General features: G+C 40.3%; 1 protein-coding gene across 3 annotated transcripts; it reads left to right on the forward strand.

Moving 5' to 3' along the window:
- Positions 1–4,216: 4,216 nt before the first annotated feature.
- On the forward strand, positions 4,217–15,645 carry LOC134861038 (NGFI-A-binding protein 1-like). Of its 3 annotated transcripts, none has more exons than XM_063878011.1 (9): positions 4,217–4,387; positions 4,582–4,772; positions 8,899–9,686; positions 9,767–9,900; positions 10,058–10,109; positions 10,817–10,936; positions 11,677–11,845; positions 12,939–13,082; positions 13,254–15,645. In XM_063878011.1, exons 3-9 carry the CDS (start codon positions 8,901–8,903, stop codon positions 13,328–13,330), a joined length of 1,482 nt encoding a protein of 493 aa, XP_063734081.1. In that variant the 5' UTR covers positions 4,217–4,387; positions 4,582–4,772; positions 8,899–8,900; the 3' UTR covers positions 13,331–15,645. The 3 variants fall into 3 exon arrangements, with proteins under 3 accessions (XP_063734081.1, XP_063734082.1, XP_063734083.1); XM_063878012.1 differs by having other exon boundaries at positions 4,673–4,772; XM_063878013.1 differs by having other exon boundaries at positions 4,240–4,387; positions 4,692–4,772.
- Positions 15,646–17,160: the final 1,515 nt, after the last annotated feature.

Raw genomic sequence — 17,160 nt, forward strand, 5'->3', positions numbered from 1 at the left:
TGGTGTGAAATTGGGTAAACTGGGAAACTGGGACTTGTGGGAACAGGCAGCCTGGGTGTCGACCGACCTCACAGTGTGGGTGGACATCCTATTTCCTGCTCCCGCCTTAATTTGCTTCTTGTTAGATATTGAGTCTGTGTGAAGGTGAGGGAAGGGTGGGAGGAGAGAAGTGGGAGTGGAGGGAGGTCAAAAGGGAAAGACATGGAGCTAATATTCCTTCTCCTCTCCGTTTCTTTCAGAATCTGATTTGATCCCCGTCTGCTCGGAGGCTGATCCACGGGAACGTTAGAAGGTCATATCTGCATCACACACACACACACACACACACACACACACACACACACACACACACACACACACACACACACACACACACACACACACACACACACACACACACACACACAGCAGCAGCCAGACGTGGATTTAAAGACTGCTGAAGGTGGGCGGATTGGAATCCTACCTGCCTACCTGCGTTTGGAAAACACATCATAAATATTTGCATGAAACTCTATTCTTGACTTCAGATATACAAAATAATCTTAGCATAACAATTGTCCCCTTCCATTTTGACATGCTCTTTTGTGCTGTAGAACCCGGATACTCAAACAAACATATACCTTTCAGTGACATCTGCAATCATTTTTGCAAGAAACTGCCTCTTTTAAACTCAGGAGTTTTTGTTTCAATCATGTAAAGTCTTACACTATCTTAAAAAAAGAACCCTCTAAATCAAATTCAGTATTAAAAAATTCAACTTGTTAGTTTCCCTTCAGGCATGAAAACTCATTGTAAAGCCTAAATTGATACCATTTTCATGACCGTTCAGTAAACATGACACTAAAGCTAGCAACCAGTTAGCTCAACGTAGCTTAGCTTAGCACAAAGACTGGAAACGGGGGGAAACAGCTAGCACGACTTTGTCCAATTCATAGCAGGACAGTTAATAAGTTAAGAGTATTTCTTGAAGTTTTATACAATTTCTTATAAATATTTGAATGTGTTTAGTATCTGTGTAGTCAAAAATGAATGAATGTGACTTTAAAAGCAAGCTCAATTAAAAAGAAATGTGTTTACATATTATTATGTATAGATATTCAATAAGTATGGGCTAATAATGTTACTGGTGGTGAAACAATAATTCATTTTGGCTTATTAGTGTTTTTTTCAGTCTATAAAAAATCTTTGATATCAGCCTGATACTCCTGCCGGATTTTGTATTCATGCATAATCTGCAGTTTTGCTTTGATATTTGTTTTAGTTTCCTTCTGAAATTAATTAGAGGATCTGCAAAGCATGCAGTCCCACCCCGTCCACCCCCACGAACACACACACACACACACACACACACACACACACACACACACACACACACACAGTACAAATACTAGTTTTCTCCTCATTTGGGCTTTTGAAGACACATAAAAGGAGCCGCAGTGTCGAGTGTAAATTGTTTTATTTTACTTTTCAGCTCCTGTGTTGGGGGTGTAATGGCGGCGGAGATGGGAGGGCGAGGTTTTTTTTGGGGGGGGGTGGGTGTGTCGTTGTTTGACAGAAGCTGCTCTAGTTTTGTCCCCAGGGTGAAACTCTGGTGGCGGCTGGCCTAATTCCCCAAAATAACTCATTGATGGGGAATCAAAGTGATCGTGTGGAGATTTGATTGGAGCTCTGAGCGACATTTACCCGCTTCTCTGCACTCTTTTTTTGGGTCTCATCTTACATGGAAATATTAAAGTTTCCTGCTGTATTTCATTCCTCGAGTTATCAATTGAGGGGCCCTATTATTCCCATCATTTGGGTTTTCGTTTCCCTGTACCCGGTACTGATACTTGGATGGGACTAAAAATAACTCATACTTATACTAACACAACTGCCTTTACCGGGTTCTGATCAAATACTGAAAAGAGTACTAGTACTAGAAATAGTGGTAGTTATGACTATAGGTGCTGCAGCTACAAGAAGCTACAGTGTATTTTTGACTTTTGCTGTATGTAAATACATTGTGTACATATTGTGCAGTAATGCATAATCAAAGGGTACTATTGTCAGTTTATTGAGTTTTAATGGAGAAAAGAGGACTCATTCTGGGGAAACACCATGCTTCAAATCAACCAAAACCAAAACCGCACACACACATACACACACAGGGCTTCCTGATGAACACTTCCCTGTGTTGAAAACCATTTGCATGTCTCACATCAGTGAAATCTGGATTGACCGTTTGCATACAGCGTGTTTCATTGACGCAGTTCTGTGGGGCTATAGTTCCCTCACACGTGACTAAACACACACACTTCGTACAGATATCAGTCAGTGTGACATTTATTATTCATGTTGTGACACATGCATGTGAGTCTTCTTTTATCAATCCACTCACTGGCATGCGGTTATTGCTGAACCCAGGGTAAATATGAACTTCTATGCTCAGATACCTCCATTTAAGGTCTGCGTTTTCTTCATTTTATTTTAAAAAGTGCATTCAAAAGTGCACCTTATATTCAACGTTTCAAATAGACATTAAAACTTAGAATAAACAAGAATGATCTAAATATTAGGGAGGATTTAAGGTATTTATTTCCCTGATGTTAATCACACATTTTGTCTGAAAGTAAGAAAGAGAAGGATGCATTATTTATTCTTCAAAGATAAATCAAATATTTCTATACATAATATTATAAGAGCCGTTTGAAATGAGTGTGTTAACATAAGTAGCTCAAATGTAGATATGCAATCACACTAAGGAAATGTACATGCATATATATATATATATATATATATATATATATATATATATATATATATTGTAAGTACATACAAACTTAACATATTGTTGTTTTACAGGCATTTAATGTAGGCTGATACTGTAGGTACAAATACAGTATAAACATCTGTGAAAGATTTATAAATTAAAAGTGCATTTCCAAATACACCACTACTACAAATACTCTGTAAAAACTTTCCCATACACACATTTTACACAAAATACAATTAGAAAAAGAATAAACTAGAATATACTACTACCAAAACTACTACTACAAAAGAAGACTATGAAACAACTCGTGTGTATATTTTTACACACAAAAAAAGACATGTGGACACAATGGACATATAGAAAATATAAACTAAAAACCACACATTTAAGGGAAGATATATTCACGTTGAAACATAGTATACTTCAACCTATTCCTACTCCTACCTAATTGAATCTATAAAATGATTTTTAGATTCAATTAGAAGTCATTGAGTCACTTTTTGCAGAATGTTAAACTGCAGAGTGATCCATTTTCAAATCTTCAGACTATCATTTCTGTTCATATTTACATTTTAAAGTAAGGAGATAATGTGCAGCATTAATTTAGTTAGAGAACATAAAGTGTGCAAACTGCTGTGTCTCTCTGTGGGTGTTGAACCTGCCTGTGTTTGGTATTCCGTGCAGAAAGCCTCCCACGCCCCGTGTGTCCGCCCACGCGCGGATTTGCGTCACGCAGGGAGCAGCGTGGGCGCAAGAGAGAGAGAGACAGAGAGAGAGAAAGAGCGAGAGAGAGGAATATCCCACTGTATTCTGCTGCTGCTACTGCTGCGTCCATCAAAGTGCGTGCAGTTAGGACGCAACAGACAGGAAGTGCTAACAAAATAAAAGCATGCGCAAATATGACACGGCAACAACAACACATCTGCTTTTTTCTACAGTAATGGAAGAAGTATTTCGATTCTGTACACAAGTAAAAGTTGCAATGCCACAAAGTAAAAACACGGAAGTATTATGTATCCTTTAACATGCAAGTATCAAAATCAGAAATATGAATAATCAGAAATACTTTATTCGTCCTGGGAAATTCCCAGTATACAAAATGTAGGCTATTCTACTTCAGGTAAATGAAACACTGTTACAGCAATACATTTTTCCAAAAATGGTAGACCCACATATATAATCAAAAGCTAAACACATTCATAAAATAAAATAAGGACCCATCCATAGGATTCATTTTGCATAACGGCTATTAAAAATCTGTTACCGGTTTAAAAAATGAGCTATATTTTTGGTATTTGAATATATTTCTATTTGATATATATATATATATATATATATATATATATGTATAAAATATAATTTATATATATATATTTCAAGGGCATAAATTCATGCACATATCCCTTTTGGTCCCGTGCTTTTATTTCTGTTAAAACAGCCGGAAATGCTTATGTGTGTGTGTGACTACGTCAGTATTGACGGCAGCAAATAGTGCAGGGGAGTGGAGAACGCTGGGAGAGGACTCAAACACTCACACACACTCACTCACTCACTCACTCACACACATTCACACACACACATACACACACTCAACACACACTGGGAGGAAAAAGACGCACCGAAAGACGCACGAAGGTCAGCGGCTTTTTTTTTTTACTGATATTCTGCTTTTTTTCTCCTCTCTCTCTCTCTCTCTACAGGAGAAAGAAAAAGTTTCCAGAAAGAGAGCAAGAGGAGAGTAGTGTCGCTCTGTTTGAGCACGCACAGACAAGCACGCGCTTCTTCTTTGGTCTTGGAAATAATTTTTCTATTTCTTCCTTTTTTTAAAGTTGTTTTGGCTTTTACGCGCCTTGCTGTCCTGGGGGATCCCTTCGGTGCGGGCTTTCCTTTTTTATATTTTTGCACAAATTCACACCCCAGGTTCTGTGTTGGTAAACAGTGAAGAAGAAGAAGAAGAAGGAGAAAGAGCTGAAGAAGAAACCGGACCAGGTCGGACCAAAAGGGGCAGAAAACTCACCAGGTAGGCACAATTAGTCCTTAAACCTGCACGTTACCTGAGCATGGTGATGCTTTCATCCTTAGTTCTGTCTTAATTCTGCAAATTAGCTCCAAATAACCCTTTGATACAGTACAATTATTGCAAGAAATACTTTAAAGTAGCACAAGATGTCTGTAAAACTCTATTATAACACGGTTTGTCTGCATTACTGAGCATTTGAGGTAAGTTTCTACTGGAAAATAAGAGATACAAATACATTAAAAGAGTAAAAAATTACCAAATGTGGCTTTAATCTCCCTATACATACTATATATAATGATGGATATATGATAAGAGGAACGAAGCACAATTATAGCCACTCTTATGCATGTTCAATGTTTTACATTTCAACAAATAGGTGAATCTTTCATCATAAACTGGATTTCATTTCATGTGATTTGTCATTTAAACAGCCTGTGTGTCATGGTCAACTTGGATGTTATTTGAAGTCGCTCTAGTGCCATTTTTAACACTCAATAATTGTGCTAAATATGATAAAAATATGCCTCTAGACACCAATAGACACACATGTACATGTACACACATCTGTGTTTCTAATGATGACTAAATAGCATCACTCCACAGAGAAACATTGGGAAATTCCTCATGAATCATAAAAAAATCAATATAGTCCTCACTCAAAATTACTCTCTGCTGCTTGGCATTTCACCTGGAAAACTACTAATCAGTGTGTGTGTGTGTGTGTGTGTCATTATGTCGGCACACGCCTCAGTTCTCCAGGTGAAAAGCCGAACTCGATAAACTGGCTTTTGTGTAGCAGGACTTCAATTAGAGCCTGCCATTCACTACCTACCATAACTGGCAGCACGCACACCCACACACATACACACACACACACACACACACACACACACACACACACACACACACACACACACACACACACACACACACACACACACACACAGGAGTAAGATGTCCACGTTGAAAGTGTTTGCAGACGGCTGTTGACCTAATACCCTGACAATAACCATTCTTTTTTCCCATAATCCATTTTGTTATTTGTGGAGCAGTGCGATGCTTTTTAAAGCTGCAGGATTATTTTATTCTCCAGACAGACGTCGGCTTTTGGCAGCTACACACACACACACACACACACACACACACACACACACACTCAGTAGTTCACACTGCAGCTAAATATAGGCATTCAATTCACACATTGGCGCTTTATTGTGAAAAACCAGCAGTGACAACCTCTGCTTGCTGCAGTGTTGCATTGTTTACTCTTTTTTTAGGACATTTTTAGGAAATATTGTACTGTATCCCAAGGTTAAACATCTAATTTGATCCAGAAAACAGTCGAAGCACAACAATATAATGATTACTGATACACGTCAATAAAAAGAGGAGCCAGAATCAGACAATGTTCTGCATTATGTCTTAAACAATGATGAATATTTGAAGAAAAACTATTTGAGCTACAATTGTGTTTTAATCGCACCAAAATGGCTCTAATAAAATCTAAGTTATAACTGTTTGTTGTTATATAATTTGTATGATATGCATTTTAAAACATGTGATAAATATAGATGTAGAAACTGTAACCTTTAGTTAACGTACTACGAATGTTTCCACCATACATATGTTTACTTTATACTCCTTTACTACATCTCAAAAGGATAGATTGTACATTGTACAGCTACTACTGCTTTAAAACATTTAAAAAGTGCATTTTATGTTTGTTTTTTATGATACATTTAACTATAAGAGCATATCAAATGTGTAAAACTTGCTCCACCTCCACAAACAATGGTCAAATGCCAATTAAACGCAGTAAATGCATCAATAATAATCCAGTCTATTAGAAAAACACTCACATTCAGCAAGTTTGAGTACATTTTGACGATACTCAACATTTTCATAGTATTGTATTCATGCTTTTACTATCCATGATGTGTGTAAGATGTAAAGTTCCCAAGATGAATCATGAGAAGCTTTTCTATGTGAACGCAATATAGGTATATATTTTGTAACTGCCTCTAGGAAATGTTTATTGCTTATTTATCTTATCCGTCCCTCAATGTCATCTTTAGTCTCTTAATTTGAGTTAAAATTAGCTTTTCCAAATGACCTTTTTGTCATAAATCATGAGATGAGATGCATACTTTCCACTTGTTTCAGCTTGAGTGTTTTCCCATCACTGCTGTACGCAATGCACTTCCTTCCACTTGATTTACATTATTTTCCCACAGTGCGTGATGTCCTCTCATCATTTTCGTTCACAGCTCATTTGTTTTTGTCATCACAGGTTAATAGATCAATACATTTAGAAGGTTGATCCACTTAAAAGTTGAATCTTATTCTACTTATGTCCTCTTTATCACATTGTAATCACTTTTTGGACAACTATAAAGAATGTATTTGAACTGAGAAGGAGTAATAATACCTCAAATGGGATGTTTCGTTGTCAGATGTCTATAAATTAGCTTTAATTACTTGAGTAAACCCTCCCAATGTCCTCTCAAACTTAGATTTAAAGAGATTTAAGGTCAGTAGCAGATACTTATTCTGTTCATTTAGTGTCCTGCTGTGCTTGGTTAGCTGGCTGGCTCTGTTGTGATTGGTCACCCGCTTAGAGATGCATCCAATGGAGGCGTTTCAGACCATTTACATGCACATAAACCTATATAGCACACTACAGGCAGGAGGAAAACCCCAAAAAGCAGAATAGATTGTCTTCAAGCTGTAAAGATTTAAAGCTGAAAAGTGTCTGCGTACGTTATTTAAAGTTGAACAACAGGCTAGAAAAGCCTCATGGGAGGTGTTGTTTTGTGAACGCTAACAAAGGAATCATTGTTGAGGCTCTAAGTGATACTCATTTAGCTTAAATTATCGATCTTGGGAACACATTTCTTTTTGGAAAGTCCGATGAGAGATCTCAAAACTTTGCAAGAATGTCTGCATTGTAAAGATTTTTAGCTAAAAGCCTTATTAGCAACAGCATTAGCAGTGTTATATTCGGTTTAACTTTAAATAAAACTCTTTTTTTAGTCCTCTCAGTTGTTATTTTCCAGAGTAAAGGCCTGCCTGGCTCTCTGGGCCTATTCTGGGCGAGGCAGCCCTCCACCTACACATCCTGCAGGGGTGGAGAGAGGCATGTGGTCCTCGGACTGCCACTCCTCTGTTAGCTCGGCCTCCGCACAGCCTCACATGCACATAGGAAGAGTGGAAAACAAGCCTCCACTTCTTGCCTCTCCTCAAATTTAAGGTGGCAAGCGACAAGTTTTTGGCACAGAGTTTTCTTTGCTTTGTTCGGGTGCAGAGTGGAGGCAGAGTGAATGACAGCGAGGATAAATACTCAGCTGGCAGCAGAGAAAAAGTTTATTCACAGGGTGCTGCAAAACAGGAGATAAAAGATGTTTTCAAGCACAATATTGGCATTAAGTTGCTGTTAAAAAAAAGCAAAATGAGCAGAGTAAAAAGCAGCTTTCTCGTCTTTAGCCCCGTGCACCTGCAGAGAGTCGCTCTGTCTTTATCCCACACATTACATCTAAAAATGTAAGACACTCTTGATCAAATGTAACCTTTGCATACACCTGCTGAGGCCTGATAAACTGCAGTCATGCACCTGCCAGGAAAAAATGCACAGTCCAAATATAAATCATGGAATTCATGGAAATGCGGCTCCATGTCTGTAATGCACACACAGAACCAGGTGTGAGAGGAGAAATCATTTGGATTTAAAATGTATTTATTCTCACATACATTCCCAGTCTAATCCAAGCTTTATTTTCCCGCAACACAGGGATCTATTTATCTATAATATTTAAATATTATTAAAGTATTCAGTCGTTTTTTACTGTGCAGTGGTTAGTTTAACACTCTGTTTTTATATCATTTTATTCCTGCACACTTAACTGAAATGTGAACATTGTACCAAAATCAATATGTAAAAATGTGTTTATGAATATAAATAAATGCTGATTAAATAATTAAAAAATAAATATTAATCTAAATCAAAATTAAATAAATCCAAATATTTTTTTTAAATCACATAGTACAACAACTAAGCTAAAAATAAATATGTAAATAGCATATTAAAAAATGTATAATGATTCAATAATATTGTGCGCCCCCCCTTCAGGTATGGCGGCCGTGTTGCCGAGGACCCTGGGCGAGCTGCAGCTGTACCGCATCCTGCAGCGGGCCAACCTGCTCTACTACTACGAGGCCTTCATCCAGCAGGGAGGCGACGATGTGCAGCAGCTGTGCGAGGCGGGGGAGGAGGAGTTCCTGGAGATCATGGCGCTGGTGGGCATGGCCAGCAAGCCGCTGCACGTGCGCCGCCTGCAGAAGGCGCTGCGGGACTGGGTCACCAACCCGGCCATCTTCAACCAGCCGCTCACCTCGCTGCCTGTGTGCAGCATCCCTGTCTACAAGCTGCCCGAGGGCTCGCCCACGCTGCAGGACCGAGCCGCCAGCGTCAAGATGCCCAAAGCTGTCGCCGCCGCCTGCTCCGACCCCGGGAAGCTGGACGTGGCGAGGGACAAAGTGTCAGCCGGGTCCCCCCTGCAGGGCGGCAGCGAGGCCCGCTTCTGGTCGGGCCACAGCAACGACAGTGAGCACAGCCTGTCGCCCTCTGACCTCGGGTCACCGTCCTCCCCGAGGGACGCGTTAGAGGCCCTGGACGCCGCCGCCGTGCAGTCCGTCCTGGAGTGTGTGGACCGGATGGCCCCAGGACTCCCCAAGACAGACTTAGCCGAGGTGAAGGAGCAGCTGAAGAACAACAAGAAGATGGCGAAGATGATCGGACACATCTTCGAGATGAGCGACGACGAGCCACGTCGGGAGGAGGAGATTCGGAAATACAGCGCCATCTACGGGCGCTTTGACTCCAAGAGGAGGGACGGGAAACACCTGACACTGCATGAGGTGAGACACACAAACATGGATTGAGAAGGATTTTCTAGTGAGAGTTCCTTCAGGGTTTAACTGTTTTTAATCGCTGACAGCTGACGGTGAACGAGGCGGCGGCGCAGCTCTGTATGCGGGACATGGCTCTGCTCACCCGCCGGGACGAGCTCTTCGGACTCGCACGGCAGATCTCCAGAGAGGTCACCTACAAATACACATACCGCACCAGCAAGTGAGCAACACAACACTTATATCATTTAACTGTGCTTCACTTCTAAAATAAAGCAAGATTAGATGTTAAAGAGCTGATTTGACAGTCAGAGTAAGATTTTGCTTCCTGCTTTTGGAAAACTTGATTTAGTATGAAGTCATAATGTGTTTCTGTGTAGGTCTCGCTGTGGAGACAGAGACGAGCCATCCCCTAAAAGGATTAAAACAGAGGTAAGGTCATTGAAATGAAATTAAAGAATGTGTTTATCTGTGTTAAAGGTTGGTGTTACTGTCCCTCTGGAGGGTACACAGGGATTAGAGCCTTTGCAGACCATTTACATGCACCTATATAAACACACTACAGCAAAGGGAAAACCCCAAGAAGCAGTAAAGGGCCAAAGAATAGTTGGACAAAGAACTCAATGGTTGATTTTCAGTATTTAAAATGTAAAGACACATCATAATGTGTGTGTGTGTGTATGTGTGTGTGCAGCTTTCAGAAACAAAGCGACCTCTCACTGCTCCTCTCCTGACACACTTGGCTCTGAGACTTTTCTTTAAACTCTGAATGGCTCCTCTCTCTCTTTGCGAAGCGCTGATTTAAAACATGTGGAGGCTGTGAACTCTGCAGGGACTCTAAACAAGACGAAAAGTCGACACCTGCTCGCAGAAAAAATACTCGGAGCTCCCAAAAGAGGAACGCTTGCCAAATTCACTCTCAGAAAAACGCATAGAAAATCCACTTTGTTGTTTCATCAAAGAAAAAGGCAATTATTGAGGATGTTTGGACTTACAATAAACAGAAAAAGTTTTAAAAGTTGCTGTTATTTAAGCAGTCGCCCTAAAATCTAACCCACACTTTCTTCTCTACTCTTTCCTGTTAAATTATTCTAAATAATAACTATCAGGTATTTTGTTTGTCTCTTCCTCGCCTTCAGGAGAACTTCTTCGACATCCAGGAGGCGCTGCAGGCGATCCACATGCGGCAGGAGATGCTGAGGGAGCAGCTGGCCTGCGCCAAGTCCAAAGGAGAGGAAACTGTCGGCCGAAATCTGCAGGTAAGAACAAATAAACAAAAATGCAGCGTCCAAACCGAGGCTGGTGGATGTTGTTGTTTGGAGTATAATACGGGGATTGAGAGGGTGACTTATTTAATATTGTTCATTTATTTGAGGCATATTCAACATTTTACAAAAAACATTGCTTGTTTTCCTTTGTATTCTGACGCTTGAGGGTTTCCTCACATCCGGCGATTTAAAAACGACTCAAATAAATAAGAAAATGTGACAATCAGAATCAGATCAGACACCAACGAAACAATTTCACGTCAACTGCCGTTTGAAAAGGATTCCCAGCAACACATGGCGACACATCTCCACATGTGAGCAGATGTTAGTGGCAGCAGGATCTAGTTTGATCCCAGTTATTGGTTTTCCAGTGCCCCTGCTTCTGTGGCTTGTTCCTAATTAGAGAGTGTGGGAGGGGGACTCATTACCAAGGAAACATGTTCATGTGACCTTCGCTTCTTGATATGGGAAACATACAGTATGTCTCCTGTGTGCACCTGCTGCTGACACTCTAGTCATGTTCATGTTAGCTCCAAAAAAAGGGCCCTATTCTGCTTTTTGGGGTTTCCTTTTCCTTTATTTAATGTAAGTTTTTAAATGGTCTGTAAAGGCTAAACCTCTCCTGCAGTAGTTTCTTGACTTGCTAACAAGCTGAAATAGAATCAGAGAAGTTTAAAATAACTGAGTAAGCCAGACACATACAATTTAAATGTGATGTGTGTTTTCTTCAGATGCAGCTGGAGCGTCTGCTGGCGCGGCAGATGGAGATCCTGCAGGACGCGGCGGTGCAGGAGCGTCTGCAGGCTCTGGACTGGAGGATCCCGCCCGCCGCCTTAAAGTACCTCAACGACGCTCACCATACCAACGGAGCCGCCGCTGACGCCAGCAGAGACAACCAAGGTGCGAGAGGGAAAACATTTTTATATCCAAAATATAGTTTTTGATTCAGTGTTAAAGGGGCCTCATTCTGCTTTTGGGGGTTTTCCCTTTTGTTTGTGCACGTGGATGGTCTGCAAAGGCTATAAAAAAGGGACATTTCAGGGCATCTAAATGAAACAGATCACTCATGCTAGAAATGTCTGAAACTCTCTGTTTGCTGGTTTTTTTGCCCCACTCTTCCAATCAAGAACGAACCTCCCACTGGGTGCAGGAAACAGCCTGAATCATAAAGTGACTTCATGTTATTTTAATTTAAACAGTGTGTCATGTCACTAAACCACGGGGGGGGTGTGTGTGTGTGTGTGTGTGTGTGTGTGTGTGGATTAAAAAACAACACCTATGGGTGCTTACTGTCACTCTCCATCTGAAACACGAGGAGAACAAGAGGCATCATTATTCAGGATGTGATTCTCCTGCGGGCTTCGTCTCATTTTCATCCCTCACCTCCCTCACACACTCCCGACAGCTCATTATATCGCTGTTCCCACAAATCCCACAATGCACCTGTAATTATCACGCCCACGCCTGTTTACCTCCAGCCAGTTGCCTGGAGGGGGGCGTCTTTCTCTCTCTCTCTCTCTCTCTCTCTCTCTCTCTCTCTCTCTCTCTCTCTCTCTCTCTCTCTCTCTGTCTCTCTCTGTCTCTCTCTGTCTCTCCCCTCCCCCTCTTCTTCTTCTCTCTCCTTACTCCTGCTCTTTATGTCTTTTTGTCCACCCTGTCATTTTTTTCCTTCTTATGGTTCTTTGTCCTTTGCATGTCCTTACCTCCTTCTCTGTCCCCTCTTCTGCCTGAATTACCTCCATAGGACTCCATTGTTTACTTCTGTAACATAGTGAAGTCACTATGGAACACTCTCCCTTCTATTGGCTAGCGCTCCCACACATTGTACATGATAGGCTTAGGGGTGGGACATCTCCAAGAGGGTTGACCAATCACAACATCTAACCTTTTTGAAAATTAGAGAGACACAAAATACATGATGATCAAAACCAGGATAAGACTCGAATCTGAGAAGCTGGAATAACTCTGCTTTTCTCGCGTGTTTCTGTCTCAGACGAACGACCAATCAACCTGCGCGTTGTCAGTCAGAACATGCAGGAAGGAGACCTCCCATTGGGCAAGCAGCTAGCCAACGAGCTGAAGCGCCATCACAACCACAACCACAGCAACTCAGACGACACCAAAACACCAGCAACAGGTGAGAGACGCCGGGGAAACACAACAGTAAATTCTTCAGGGGATACTTCAACAAGGACATTTAAAGTGCTTTACAATAAAAATGTGACATTAAACCGAATATATTTGGATTTAGACTGAAGAATAAATCATTAATGCAATGCAAGACATTTATTTTCGTCTCCATCTTCAGAAAACGGGACGTCGCAGCGAGCGTGCAGCAACGCGGAGAAGAAAACCATCAAGTCAGAGCCGGAAGACTCCACATAGTGCCTCCCGCCTCCTGCCCAAATCCACGCCACTCACACCTGACAGTATGCAGTTATTACCCATCAATAGATACTAAGCAAGCACAGCCACAGTAGAGCCTTAACAACCAATGTTGCCTCATGAAAAGCATTTATTTTTCTTTATTTTGTATTTCTGTTTTGTTCAAAGAGAGAGTTTTGTCTGTTATTATACACGTAATTTAAGAGTGATCAGTGTGTGTACCTTCACCTGGTGTTTTTTTATATATTTGTTGCTTTCTTACAGGGGCTGAGTCTGATTTCAAACATAGATTCAGAGATGACATTAAAGCAGAAATGTTGTTCTGTTCAGCATCTTAGGAACACTTCATATGGCTACCATGTAGCCAAAGTTGTAAAGCCTTCAAACTGACTGGAACATTCAAAATGAAGCTGCAAATGATGCCAATATTCAGTTTAAATTCCTAAATATTTCAAGTATCCGGGGGTTTTTCCTCCAATTTTTCGTTAGTAACACTGCAGCGATGCAAGACTGAAATACCTTGATACAATTGATAGACTAGCACAAATTTCATAATTACGAGAGAACAAAACATAAAAACTCTGGTTATTAAATCTGCCTTTTTCCTATAGTGCCACCATGAGTTTGGCATATTTAGTTCTGAAATGTTGTTGATCCTTAGTTTCAACATACAAATGTGTTTTGTGGCCTAATTCACTCAAAACGAATGACATTCCCATTAGCTTCAGCGGTGCTAATCAATACTCGCTAACAAGAATGGCAAGCATTACTTGCTATTAGCATTTAGCTTGAAAACAGTGCAAGTAAAGTCAAGTTTATCAGTTGTTTTTTTGTTTTAATGATGGAAACCAAGTGTTATGTATTTTGCAGCTTACAGGCAAGGTACCCAAATCAGTATAACCCTTATATACTTTTTATTTAATAATCATTACATTATGAAAAACTCTTGAGTCCTAGCGTTTATATTTATTCTACAGTAAGAAGATGTTACAAAAAATATCCAAAGATTAAGCAGCTTCTGAAATCATTTCCCTGAGTCACCCTCCGTCCTCTGAGCCTCCATCTTTCTCCCAAATCTAACTTATTCATTTTTATTTGTACTGTAGAGGTTTTAAAAGTACTGTATAGGGAGATTGAGTTCAGATTCAGCCCCTTTAGCAGGTTCGTCTTTTTGTCGTTCACTTCAAACGGGAGTAGGGGACAGGTGGGATTTTTAATCCTCCCTCACTCCCCCCCCGCACCTCTTCTGTGTATATTTCTGGAAGGTAATTTAAGACGAAGATGTATAGGTGCTGTTGTGGAGTAACAGCAGGGGACCTCTGTCATCCACCTGGGTAGGATGGCATGCCGGAGGCCGAGCTAATTGCTTCATTTCACTTTGTAATTTACAAAAACACTGCTGTAGAAGGGAAACCACACATCTGCAAACAGAATATTTCAGAAATAGACATGCCTGCGGGTTTTAAAAACGATATTAGGTCGTAAAATCCAACATGTGTGTCAAGTTTTAGAGATTGCAGGTATGTGGTTTTGCTAAAACAGCAGAAGAAAGTTGATTACTGCCCGGGTCTGTAAATAGTAACAAATAGTGCTAGCCTAATCTCTCCACCAGTTCGTAACTTTGTTGTAGATTTTTGGTGTCAATACAAGTGTTTATGTATAAGCAAAAACAAGAAAAACTTTAAGTGTCCATTGAGGAAAAAATAGTGTCTGGTACAGTATATAAAAAACTTTACATGATGATGATGATGTTGGTTAGCCTTAGCTCTTAACAGTGTTTATCCACCTGTGATGGCCATCAGTGCTTATTTCAGAGTTGTTGCTGTTTAAAGGAAATCAAATGAGTGTTTCTATGTGTTCATCACGCCGTGTAAATACGTCTCTTCTCCTCTGACTCCCTGCAGATAGATTAGTCCCAGACCAATGCAATATTTATGTGAGTAATAAGTCTATTTGCATATTATGTGGAACCATCTCTGTGTCATGTGCTCAGTAACTGTATGTCTGTCACAAACTACATGTGGTGGTGTTTGAAGACACATCTTCATGGAGGTTGTTTTGTTCCAAGCAGCCACTATGATGAGAATTTTAAAGCTAAGCTAGCTAGTGGATTCTGGGAGAGAAAAAAAAACATGTTATTGTCTCGTTGGCGTGCGATGTTTCCGAGAACAGCCCTGCCGTGTCACTGATCGCCTCCTCACTGTTTATTGTCAAGTGATAGATTAGGCTTCACCTAGTTATGCACCTGTTTTTTTAAACACTAATATATTTTATTTGTTATACAGCACATAAACATTAAACTTTATTTTTTTGAACTCTATTGTGAGGTGCGTTCTGTGATCTAAAGAAGATGTAACATAATAACTCTGCCCTTCCCTCGTCTTCTTCTTCTTCCTGTCAACACACAGCTTTGTGATGAAAGTAGAACCAGCTTCCTTTAAAGGAGTTTCTCTGTCTCCTGTTTGTTTTGTTGTTCTTCTTCCTGTTTTTTTTGGATTTTTTGCTGTTGCAGTGAGATGAATCCCTGCTCAGGCCCATTTACATCAGCGTCACATCGACACATTGTGAAACTGGCTGATGACTCACTCTGACGCAGGTCCTTTTTTCACATACTTCCCATCATCCTCCCTCCTTCTCACTCACACACACATATATACACATATAACCCCTCTCCTCCTCCTCCAAGTCACTGATGATGATGTGTTGCCCTGGTAACGCCTGGATGTGGGCGGCTCCACGGGGGTGGGTGGTGGGACGCCAGCCGCTAAAGCAGCGTGGGAGTGATCTGCACCCTCGCTCTGAAAAAGGAGCAGGAAGCAGTTTTTTTGAGAAGGTGTGGGAGTCGCTGAATTATCGCCTTTCTCCTCCCTGCAGCTTCGTCAGGGATCGCCTTGTTTGTTTCCTTCCTTTGTTCTGTTCACCAAGATTTAAAAATACAATAAGACAGAACGGAAAAATGCGTAATGGGACTCTTGAGATTATAGAGGCCCAGACAGCGAGCAGATACTAGTTAAAAATATCATATATTACACAGAAACATTTACCAGCCAACAAAACACCATAAAGGTCCTCTTAATGAGGGTTAATTTATGATGGATCTAGGTACCACACAAACAGTAAATACATTCAAATGTAAAAATATTCATATCTCTGGTTCAAGTTGGTCCCAAATGTGTTGGACAGGTTTGAGGTCAGTTCACTTGGAGACCCACCTCTTTATGTATGCATTGTCAATATACTATCGTCCTTGATGTGCAGCAAAACCAGGCTGATAATCTATCTTTGACTTTCAGCAATTGCATAAAAGGAGTTTGTTTTTTTTAAATGTGGACTCAAACCTACAAGAACATTTAGTTGGAATTCCCCTTAAAATATTGACCTTAATACATAGTTTCCGGGCAGTGCATTTTGTCCAAATTCATGTTCCAAGCAAAACATTATTAGTCAGCATGAATCCTTCTTGGAGCTCCGTGTGGGTGGAGTTTACAGAGATTCAGATAAGGTCAGATAAAAGTTGGGAACCACAGAAAAGTAAACGTACAAAATACTTTCCAGTGAGTAATCTCTAATGTACGTCAATATTTAATACGTGGCGTCAAGGTCGACCGACCCATGCTGCGAAATAAGAACATAACAAACATTAAGATCTGACTCAAAGTTTATATGATTATTTCATTTTAAAGAGTTCAGGTTAGAAGCTGTATTGGTAAAGTCATTTAATGAAAGATTATATTGTTTAAGAAATGCTTTTAAAGGAAAATGATTGTTTCATTTATATATTTAAAAGTAGCATGTTATACACTTTACTGTACATGGTTCAGAAAAACAAA

This window comes from Eleginops maclovinus, chromosome 24 (genome assembly GCF_036324505.1).
Source record: "Eleginops maclovinus isolate JMC-PN-2008 ecotype Puerto Natales chromosome 24, JC_Emac_rtc_rv5, whole genome shotgun sequence".
NCBI lineage: Eukaryota > Metazoa > Chordata > Actinopteri > Perciformes > Eleginopidae > Eleginops > Eleginops maclovinus.

What these genes read in the sequence shown, in the direction of transcription:
- LOC134861038 (XM_063878011.1), top strand. Translation starts at nt 8,901, where the DNA reads ATGGCGGCCGTGTTGCCGAGGACCCTGGGCGAGCTGCAGCTGTACCGC. An exon ending in CTGTCGGCCGAAATCTGCAG is followed by an intron (nt 10,937 to 11,676) that starts GTAAGAACAAAT and finishes TGTTTTCTTCAG; the next exon opens with ATGCAGCTGGAGCGTCTGCT. An exon ending in CGCCAGCAGAGACAACCAAG is followed by an intron (nt 11,846 to 12,938) that starts GTGCGAGAGGGA and finishes TTTCTGTCTCAG; the next exon opens with ACGAACGACCAATCAACCTG.